General features: G+C 43.2%; 1 protein-coding gene across 1 annotated transcript in view; it reads left to right on the top strand.

The window, feature by feature from the left end:
* Nucleotides 1-11,985, top strand: part of micu1 (mitochondrial calcium uptake 1) — a 180,106-nt gene that overhangs the window by 125,715 nt on the left and 42,406 nt on the right. Inside the window, 1 exon segment of the mRNA XM_084321252.1 lies at nt 5-90. Coding sequence (XP_084177378.1) covers nt 5-90 — 86 coding nt within the window.

Below are 11,985 nucleotides of genomic sequence, written 5' to 3'. Positions count from 1 at the left end.
GGAGGCATGCTGCTGGCCTACAGTGGTGTTCAGTCTCGTAAACTCAAAGCCATGCAGAAGGGCTTGAAGAAGATGTTCAAGGATGCACAGGTAGACATTACACACAGGCTGTGTGTGTGTGTGTGTGTGTGTGTGTGTGTGTGTGTGTGTGTGTGTGTGTGTGTGTGTGTGTGTGTGTGTGTGTGTGTGTGTGTGTGTGTGTGTGTGTGTGTGTGTGTGTGTGTGTGTGTGTGTGTGTGTGTGTGTGTGTGTGTGTGTGTACTAGGGGTGTCACGACTGATCGAATAAATCGATAACAAATGAAAATCAAGAGGAACTGACTGCATCAATGCGTCGAAACATTTCATTGGTGGCAGGTAAATGTTCCAAAGCGTCTTGTCTGACGCAAAAGAAGAAGAATCATTTCATTCAGAAGCATGATTGTTAAAAAAGAAAATGCTTGAAAAGGACCATGTTAACCTTAACCTCTTACCACGCAACGGCCCGGATTCACGGGACGCACGCACGGCGCGGCACTTTGCAAGTCGAATATTATTATTGCAGTCTGCAACGCGGAAATAAGCTTCCGTGCATTAGTTTCAACACTGGCGTGTTCAACTTCTGTATGACCCGTAATTCATTATAGTTCATTGTAAAATAGCGACAGTAGTGTAATTATAATGGGCTCACGCGCGAACAAGAGGTTGGCCTGCTTGTTTGGCACGGGGGGGCAGACACAGAACACCCACCTCCAAACACGATTAAATATTGTTTCAAATAAAAAGCGAAATGCTATTATTTTGTGTGTCATGTTTCCAAATAAGATTGGCCACAACTAAATGCTTTCTACTTCAATTTGTTGTTTAGAATAGATTACCTCGCTCCGTTGAAACTTCACTGAGACTAAAAGACAGTATTTTCTTTTGTGAGCTCCGTGCACAGACGTGATAATAATAATAATAATACCTTCATTTTATATAGCGCCTTTCAAGAGACCCAAGGTTGCTTTACATAGATAGGGGGGGAAATAACAAAGTAACAAACATAGTGGACAGACACAACATATAAATATGATGATGGGATTCAAGTTTGCGTTTTTATTGATCACATAGGCAGGCTATACATAGGCTACATGGCACGGTCCATCGTGATATTGGAGATGGATCGAGCAATAGACTGTTACTGTACCACCCATGTAGCTGTCAAAGCTCCATCACAAATGCAGTTATGTGAATAGAAAGGGATTCCACTCTGTGATGCGCATTTGCCTGATACACGTCGTTGCTGCCGGGAGGAAAGGCATGCTGCATGTTTTCAATTCATTAAATAAAACGGATACTTTTTGCAAGGGTTTATGACTGTCATACAAATAATCAACCAACTACATACTGTAACTTTTCAGTGCACGTTCTTATTTACATTGTGACAACAGCCTTGTGAGCTCCCGCACACAGACATGATGGAATTCAAGTTCAAGGTTGTATTGATCACATAGGCAGGCTACACATGGCGTATAGGCTACATCATACATGGCAGTGAGATTCATTGTTCTTGTATATGCTCACGTATTATTGTTTATATAGGCTACCCAATACCGACATCAAAATAGATTGTATGCCTCTATAAATCATATGCAGGTAGAAAATTGACGGAAAATCCGTCGCGATTTGGAATAAAATTGAGGAGAACTTTAATCCCTGGGTATTAATCGAACGAAACGGAAAAACAGTCATATTCCAGCACGGTCTTTATTAGTTAATATGGTCTTTAAGTTATACATGTCTGTCAGCCTGTCACGTATTTCTCCATAACACGCTTCGCTCGGCTTAGTCCATTTTTCCACATTTCATGGGGGTGTTCCATTACTGTATATGGTTGATTACGGGCTATATGCAAATACTTAAAATCGTGCACGAGCGTGGAGCGTAGAACTTAATGGTATTTATCAACACGGAAGAGCGTAGGACCCGTGTACGCACGGTTGATAAATCCCAATATTTCTGTGCGTACACACATTCTAAATTCTGTGCTTAACACTTTCTATGCCACTCACGAGTTTTCTCGGAATTATTAATATTACGTTGAAAGCCACTCACGAGATTTCTCGGAATTATTTTTTTTTTTTTTTTTTTTGCGATCTGAAATCATATTGCATCACGCGAGCCTACCCTAGTCTACCCGAGAGCCGCCGGCGATCAGATGTGGAAAAAAGCGCCCCCTATCGTCTCCCAGATGACATAAGGGATTTTGGAATGGACTCAATGAAAATGGATGGGGGAAAAATCCTGTACTCCACATTTTCCAGTCCACTGATGCAGCCAGTGTTACCAGAGTTCATTATGGATCCTCTGAGCGCCACGGATCATGAATTCTACTGTATCACGTTGGATCTATACACTTATCGATTTTTTCGAATGGTGATCAGGAATTGGAATATACCAGTTGGATACCATCTGATGTCGGGTAAGGAATCTATGTTATCAGTGTTAGGATAATCAGACTCATTTTGATGAAGATATAAGCTGTTTTGTGAAATGTCCTCTATCGGTTTCACTGTAAAATCGACGAGGAAATGAAAGCAGCTGTTATCAGCGCGCGCCTCGAATGTACGTGCGTGTACATATAATATTGATCATCTAGCGTTTATTTGAAAACGATTCATAAATAGGCCGACAAATATCAACGTTCTGGAATATTCCAGTAAAAGACGATTATCATAGAATGGCCCAGAATAGGCTGTTTTTTTTACCTCAAAACGGGTGCTTTTCAAAATGCTCTCAAACGGAAATGAAGCGATAAAAAACCAATCTGCCTTGACAGCACTGACTGGAAAATGATTCTTTGATAAGCGACGGGCAGATTAGACACATAGCCATAATTTAAAACATAGATTAGGCGATATTAACGTTAACATTGGCGCCGATGGTGGCATTCAAGCGCTAACTCTGGCGCCACCTGGTGGCACTGAAAGTGTTAAGTACGAAATTAGAACACTTTCTAAGAATTGTTTATAAATGAGGGCCCTGGTCTCTTTTGAAAGATAACATTCTGAAGTTACTAATGCAAAAGGATAATCACTTTTAGTGCTAATGAAATAGAGTAACAGAGGTTTGAACTTGAGTTGAACTTGAACTTGTGTACTCGCGTTTCTCTTTATCATATCGTATTGGGTTGATATCGTGGTGAAACTATGTTATTGTGATATCAATTTGTGCACAATTCTATTATGTTAATTGTTAATGATTTAACAATGATATTAACTGCATTTTCTGTGCAATGCATTGACCAGCAATTGGATTATTATTCTTGTGATTTTGTATACTTTAATACTTTATCATATCATGATATATGGTGTGTGTGTGTGTGTGTGTGTGTGTGTGTGTGTGTGTGTGTGTGTGTGTGTGTGTGTGTGTGTGTGTGTGTGTGTGTGTGTGTGTGTGTGTGTGTGTGTGTGTGTGTGTGTGTGTGTGTGTGTGTGTGTGTGTGTGTGTGTGTGTGTGTGTGTGTGTGTGTGTGTGTGTGTGTGTGTGTATCAGAGTGTATGTGTGCGCGCACATTGCACTTGCTTGCGTCTTATGGAGCTCTAAGAAAAGCCCTTGGCATTGTATAAGATGTGATCTGGGTGTGTGCACGTGTGTCTATAAGATGTGTGTGTGTGTGTATAAGATGTGGTATCTGGGTGTGTGTGTGTGTGTGTGTTTAAGATGTATTGTATCTGTGTGTATAAGATGTGGTGTAGTCTGTGATGTACAGTGTGTGTGTGTGTGTGTGTGTGTGTGTGTGTGTGTGTGTGTGTGTGTGTGTGTGACAGGATGAAAGGCTAATACATCACTGGGATAGGACGGCATAGTCTGAGCCTCTCCTCTGTCTGCCTGTCCACCCCATCTCCTCTCCTCCATCTCCGTCTGTGCCGAGTGCCTACAGCCGAAACGGGGGGACAGGGAGTTAGGCCGAGGTGTGTGTGTGTGTGTGTGTGTGTGTGTGTGTGTGTGTGTGTGTGTGTGCGCACGCCTCCGAGCCACTCATTAAACCCTGGGGCAACCACAGATCTTTATCTCTCCCCAACTCACGTCGGTCCTCCTCCTCCTCCACCGCCACCTCCTCACGCTTCCCTCTCCATCTTCTTCCTCTTCCTCTCTCACCCAATCTCTCTGTTAACCCCCCTCCTCCCTCGGATTTTGCCCTCCTCTCTATTCTCTATCTGTCAACCCCCCCTCTCTCCCTCCCCCTTTTCGTTCTTCCCGGGATGAGACGGGTGCGACGGTTCTTTTAAAATAAATGAATCTCTCTCTCTCTATCTCTCTCTCTCGTTCTCCGTGAGACACCAGGCCACGTTGTAGCAGACGAGCAAGAGCAGTTTGCTGGGACAGATGGAGAGAGGGAGGAGAATATCAAAGATGTAGAGAGAGAGAAGGAGAACGTGTAGAAAGAGAAGTGGAGAGTCTACTTTAGAATCCCCCCTCCAGCTCTCTGTTTTGTTTGTTTTTTAAACTATTACACATGCTTCATTCCATAATAATAAAATAGGCGTTTCATTTCAAAATAAAAGCCCCCCCCAGCTCTGTTTTTTGGGCCGACTGGCTTTCACCCTGTTTTCTACGTCTCAAAATTAAAGAGATGGCGACAGTGGCTCGGGAGGTAGAGCAGTCGTCTGGTAATCCCGAGGTTCCCGGTTCGATTCCCGCTCCTCCCTGGCAGTGTGTCGAAGTGTCCTTGAGTAAGACACTTAACACCTAACCTAACTGCTCCCGATGAGCAGGTTGGCACCTTGCGTGGTCTCCTCTGCCGTCCGTGTGAATGTGTGAGTGAACGGGTAAAATGTGAGGAACAAAATTGTAAAGCGCTTTGGATAAAAGCGTTATATAAATGCCATTTACCATTATTCCCGTTTAGATGCTGCTACAGCATCAGGAGGGTGTTTCTTCGTTGAAAAGAAGAGCAAAGATGGCGATTTACTGCTAACCTCAGTGGGGATAATACTTAGAAGTCTCAATCTGGTTTAAAATATGTAAATAAAGTACTAATCGACCACAGTAAATAGGTATTTATTGTACATTATCTTTTTTTTTATCCACTTTTTCTCCCATTTTTTCTATATTTTCTCCCATCCCAATTTCGTATCATCCAATTCAACCCTCCCCTGTCACGAACGCTGTTTCTTGCCTCCCACCAGCCGGCTGCAATGTGGACTAAGTCATACATAGCACAAGTCCCCTCCGGTACTTGAGGTAACAGCAGTCGCATCTTTTCACCTGTGCAGCTCGATCTCTCAGTGTCGAGGAGTAACGCGTGGGAGGCTCACGCTGCCCCCGACACTTCCTGATTCTACTGCGCAGGCGCACCAACCGACCTGTAGGAGTCGCTGTCCACAACGCCCGATCCCCACCCATCAGTTTCCCACCCCCTAATACGGCCAATGTGTATTAGTACGGACGACCAGCTAAACTGAAAGCAATGTGGAGCGCTGGGCTCGAACAGGCGAGCCCAGCGTCTCCAGATTTCGTGGCGAGCGCCTTGCCCACTACGCCACGTAGCCGCCCTTATATTGTACATTATCTTATAGCAATAAGTAATATATTGATGTATGACGTGTACAAATAAATACATATATTAGATAGGGATGTCCGATATTATCGGCCTACCGATATTATCGGCCGATATTGGCATAAAAAATGTGATATCGGAAAATATCGGTATCGGTTTAAAAAAAATAAAAATTTAAATAATAATAATTTTTTTACATTTCTATAACCTTTATTTACCCAGGCAAGCAAGTAAGAACAAATTCTGATTTTATTTATTGTCAAAAGTATGCATAATGTTATGTTAATTCCACAACAAGACATATGTAATGTTAATTACCTGAGATTATATCGGTATCGGAAATTAAGAGTTGGACAATATCGGTATATCGGTATCGGTAAAAAAAGACTATCGAGCATCCCTAATATTAGATATTAAAAAAATAATTACTTTTAAAGTTTTCAGAAAACGTTTGAGATCCTGCTGGGAAACAAACCCTGGGTGCTTGCATGGGAGGCAAGTACCTTTACCTAGCCTCGCCCAAACCTTAACCTTAACCACACTGTTACCTTAGAACTAACCATAACCGCAGAACCCTAACTTATATCTTAACCATAAACATAACTTAACTAGGGCTGGGATTTTATCGCATGATGTATGCATTTAATCGCATGATGATTTTTCTTTATTGTGTAAGAATGTTACCTTTCAAAGGAGACCAGACTCATGCATGTGCTATACGTATAAAGTATAATAAATCGCAAATTACTTTTTGTCTGGTTTTTTCATAAAAACATAACATCTGGAAAGTAAAAGTTTGACTTTTACCTCGAAAGTGCTTGAGTTTTTACGAAAGGTCCTTTGCGCTATATATTATTCCTAAAATTGCTGCACTTTGTAAAAAATTGCATGGATCTGTTGGTCTGTGTAGTAGCTAATACAGGATCTTGCTGCTTAAAGGTATGTATAATGTATATTCACTCGTATACCAAAATTCATTTTAATTGAAAATGCTTTTGATAATTGATATGCGATTAAAATGTGATTAATTTTGATTAATTAACTATAAAGTCTCGAATTAATTCGATAAAAATTTGTAATCGAGTCCCACCACTAATCTTAACTATAACCGTTGAGCGTTAAAAAGAATCATCATCATAGTATTGCTGTGTATGTATCTGGGTGGATGGTGGTTCAGTCTAGTGGTGAGAGCACTCGCCCGCCACCACAATCATTGCGAGTTCAACTCCCGGTCACAGTGTTTGTTTCGGACTTTTGCCGATACGAAACGTAAATGTTACTTATGGCTACAGTATATAACGCAACGTGCATTATGTACCTTTTTTCCTGTGGTCCATTATAGTAGCTTATTCACGTTTTATACTTTCAGTCATCAACCTTTTTTTCTTTCTTAGCGCTCACGTTGTTCCATTAGTTAACCTCTAATGCTGCAAACAGAGTGAGAACCCTCTCACACGCTCACCTGACGTGCCTCAGCAGGTACCACTGTCAACACTTAACTTCCAATCAATTTCAAATGTCACCCCGTCAATGTCAATTTCACATGAAAGGAAGGCGTGTACTGTATACACACACACTTAAAAACAAGAGCCCATTTAGATCCTTTCATTAGACCTGGTTCTGGCCCATGGGCCGTATAATGGCCAGGTCTGTTTTTAAGGCATGTTTAATGGTTTGGATCCTGAATCGTACCTTAGGCCAGGGTGGGGATTTAACCACCAGATAAATGTTGTGGTTGCAGCTTAGTTTGTCTTCCTTACCAGACAACTTTGGTTGCTGGCCAGTGTTTTGGTGGGTTCTTGTCTTTTATAAACATTTAAAAAATCCTGTTGGCTCATGAAAGTCACACGTTGGCTCATGAAAGTCACACGTTGGCTCATGAAAGTCACACATTGGCTCATGAAAGTCACACGTTGGCTTTAGGGCTGGGCAATAAAACGATAATGATAACTATCGCAATAAATTATTTCCTCGAAATAAACATGAAACGTGGTCGCAAAGTTTCGATATATCGATTTTCCAAGCTTGGATATGAGCACACGCACTAACAACCAATCAGTGAAGGAGATGGCGACAGTGAAGGAGACCCGCGGTACACATCTGGGTAGTAAACAAGGCTGGCTAGGATCATTAGCTTGCACGCAGCTATTTTATAGTTTACGTGCCGAGTGGGTGTGTGGCGTGAATTCTGAGGCCACGGTTAGAGTAGTGTGGGGTATGCGGTGGACGTCGTTGCAATGTATTGGGGCGAAACAGAGTATTTTATGGTGATAGTTAGTACATTGTCATGGGATACACCGCTTGCTCTGGCTAACTGCTAACGTGCGCGGACTGATGACGACATCAACTTGAGACATTCGCAGCAGCAAAACAAGTCTATTAATAGCCCGTCCATCGGCGCCGGGCATAAGAAGTTAATTAAACTTGACAGAAATTATATCGACGATAATTATCGATATCGAATTATATGAAAATCATTTTATAATTTTATCGCAATAACGTTTTTGGCCATATCGCCCAGCCCTAAGTTGGCTCATGAAAGTCTGTTTTGAAACAGTTTGTCCTCCACAGAGGAGAGGTGGGGGCTGGGTTTATTTTTGCATCTGAATAGAGCTGCGCGTTGGGAGGTACGCCCACGCTGTGTGTTTATTCAGATTCACTGAGCCAGGTAAAGGCATTCACACAGAGAGAGTCATTAACGTTAACGATGGACGCACAGAGATTGTCAGTATACGTGGCCTGGCGCGCTCAGGTTTGACAAGGTCCCCGGTCGAGGAGCGCAAAATCCATGGACTGAGGAGAGCTCTGTACTCGATCCCCTGTGCGGTATTCCAGCCTGCTGAAGCAGACCGAGACAGAGAGCTCTCATAGCAGCGGGGAAGCAGTCTCTCTCTCTCTCTCTCTCGCCCACTACTGCATCAGCTAACGCTAGTCAACAGCCAGCAGACTGAGACAGAGAGCTCTCATAGCAGCGGGGAAGCAGTCTCTCTCTCTCTAGCTGAAGTATTTTAAAGTAATTGAAGCCATCCTCCCTGTGTTTGTGTGCGTGCGCATGTGTGTGTCCCATATCTTTGGAAAGACCAGATGATATCAGAGGAGTTTGATAGTGAGGAGTGCCAGATAATGTTGATATTTAAACATTAAAAAAATTATACAAAATAAATGTATACATACCTGTACATATCCCTTACCTACTCTTACTAGTTACGCTGCTGGCCAGTATGACCACGAACAAACTATTGTTTTTATACTTTACTGTATCACTGTACATATTGATACTACAACTATGTACATACATCTGATTAGCACTACACCCAGTAGTACTCATTTATATATTTGATTATAGTTATAGTTAGATGTTGGAAAAGCTTGAAAAGGCACCTTGAAAATGCATGAAAATTGCTTGAACTATGATTATAGTTATCTGATTGATTGATTGATTGATTGATTGATTGAAAAGTTTATTAACAGATTGCAGAATGGGTACAGTACAGTACAGCTCAATACATACAATTGTTAAGAGGATGCAGACCTGAGAAAGACTTTCGTCTTGTTTCCATCAGGGTCCCCCATTTTCAATTCATCATATGACACACATGACATACAGATAGACAGTACTGCTACATCTATACATTTATGACATACCAGATTTTCAAATACAGTACTGTTTGTGATACTAAAAAAATCCAGAAGAAGAGTATATACATTTGACATAGAAACTGTGCATTGGGGGAGGTTGGGTAGGTGGGGTGGGGCTGTACATTGGAGGTGGGAATCAGGGTGGTGTCTCTCTCAGATGTCTCTAGTTTCAGTTGGGTGGTGGTGGAGGTTCACAGATAACAGTAATCAGGGTGGTGTGTCTCTCAGATGTCTCTAGTTTCAGTTGGGTGGTGGTGGAGGTTCACAGATAACAGTCATCAGGGTGGTGTCTCTCTCAGATGTCTCTAGTTTCAGTTGGGTGGTGGTGGAGGTTCACAGATAACAGTAATCAGGGTGGTGTCTCTCTCAGATGTCTCTAGTTTCAGTTGGGTGGTGGTGGAGGTTCACAGATAACAGTAATCAGGGTGGTGTCTCTCTCAGATGTCTCTAGTTTCAGTTGGGTGGTGGTGGAGGTTCACAGATAACAGTAATCAGGGTGGTGTCTCTCTCAGATGTCTCTAGTTTCAGTTGGGTGGTGGTGGAGGTTCACAGATAACAGTAATCAGGGTGGTGTCTCTCTCAGATGTCTCTAGTTTCAGGAGGGTGGTGGTGGAGGTTCACAGACACTGACCCAGCTGCCCAGGGCCACATGAAGAGCATAATGTGAAATTAAACCGGGCGGCATTCTCCTCTTTTAAACGCAGCATAATAATGTCCCGACTTGGGGTCGCAGAGCGTTGTGATGGTTCCTCTCACGACGGAGCGCCTCAGGGCTGATGCATCAAACTCAAGCGTTTGTTAGGCGTTAATGAGCAGCACTTTGCATAAACGCTGATTCCCAAACCAGCCCCACATCGATATAACGAGCGCTGTTAGTTAATTGGCTGTACTTGCCGTGTCACGCTGCAATACCTACCTCCTAAAAAGGCACTGCACCAAAAAAAGAAGAGAGAGAGAAAAAAATGCCTTCTAGCTTGTGATGCTGGTTTCTGTTTTAAATAAACCTAAGACAGGTGTCAGACCGACTCATGATGAGGCCAGGCTGCACAAGAGAGAGAGAGAGACTCTCTCTCTATTTATTTTTGTCTTTCTCTCTGTCTCTTTCTCTCTCCTATTTGTCTATCTTGAGTCTCTCCTTCACTCTTAATATCTCTGCCTCTCTCCACTCTTTCTAATCTCTCCTGTCTGTCTCTTTCTCCTTCATTATCTCCTCTTTCTCTCTCTTAGTGTCTCTCCTTCACTTTCTCTTTATCTCTCCTCTGTCTCTCTTCTTCACTCTGTCTCTCCTCTGTCTCTCTCCTCTCTCTCTCTCTTAATCTATCTCCTCTCTGTCTCTGTCTCTCTTAATCTCTCCCCATTTTCTCTCTTTGCCTCTCTCTCCCTTTCTCACACCACTACTGTCAGATGAGAAGCTCATTTCTCAAAAGAAAATGACTCTTTCCAGGAGATAAGAGAAGAGAGTAACTATATATAGTGTCTTGGTTTTATAATTGACATGTTGATTGATGGTGTTTCATACCTGCGCTGCTGAGAAGCGGACATCAGATGTGGGGCGAGCTGCCGTGTGTAGAGGCTGACGGCGTGGGTTACTGACGGGTGGGTTTTCTGGGGGTTAAAAGATGGAAAGCTCACATCCATCATGGGAGAAACCCATATCACTGACTCAGTCTAGAGAGAGAGAGAGAGAGACCTCCACCATATCACTGACTCAGTCTAGAGAGAGAGAGAGAGAGACCTCCACCATATCACTGACTCAGTCTAGAGAGAGAGAGAGAGACCTCCACCATATCACTGACTCAGTCTAGAGAGAGAGAGAGAGACCTCCACCATATCACTGACTCAGTCTAGAGAGAGAGAGACCTCCACCATATCACTGACTCAGTCTAGAGAGAGAGAGACCTCCACCATATCACTGACTCAGTCTAGAGAGAGAGAGAGACCTCCACCATATCACTGACTCAGTCTAGAGAGAGAGAGACCTCCACCATATCACTGACTCAGTCTAGAGAGAGAGACCTCCACCATATCACTGACTCAGTCTAGAGAGAGAGAGACCTCCACCATATCACTGACTCAGTCTAGAGAGAGAGAGAGAGAGACCTCCACCATATCACTGACTCAGTCTAGAGAGAGAGACCTCCACCATATCACTGACTCAGTCTAGAGAGAGAGAGACCTCCACCATATCACTGACTCAGTCTAGAGAGAGAGAGACCTCCACCATATCACTGACTCAGTCTAGAGAGAGAGAGACCTCCACCATATCACTGACTCAGTCTAGAGAGAGAGAGACCTCCACCATATCACTGACTCAGTCTAGAGAGAGAGAGACCTCCACCATATCACTGACTCAGTCTAGAGAGAGAGAGACCTCCACCATATCACTGACTCAGTCTAGAGAGAGAGAGAGAGACCTCCACCATATCACTGACTCAGTCTAGAGAGAGAGAGACCTCCACCATATCACTGACTCAGTCTAGAGAGAGAGACCTCCACCATATCACTGACTCAGTCTAGAGAGAGAGAGAGAGACCTCCACCATATCACTGACTCAGTCTAGAGAGAGAGAGACCTCCACCATATCACTGACTCAGTCTAGAGAGAGAGACCTCCACCATATCACTGACTCAGTCTAGAGAGAGAGAGACCTCCACCATATCACTGACTCAGTCTAGAGAGAGAGAGACCTCCACCATATCACTGACTCAGTCTAGAGAGAGAGAGAGAGACCTCCACCATATCACTGACTCAGTCTAGAGAGAGAGAGACCTCCACCATATCACTGACTCAGTCTAGAGAGAGAGAGAGAGACCTCCACCATAT

This window comes from Notolepis coatsorum, assembly GCF_963971535.1.
Source record: "Notolepis coatsorum genome assembly, chromosome: 9".
NCBI lineage: Eukaryota > Metazoa > Chordata > Actinopteri > Aulopiformes > Paralepididae > Notolepis > Notolepis coatsorum.
Note: the sequence above shows the minus strand (reverse complement) of the source record. Positions and strands in the feature narration are given on the sequence as shown.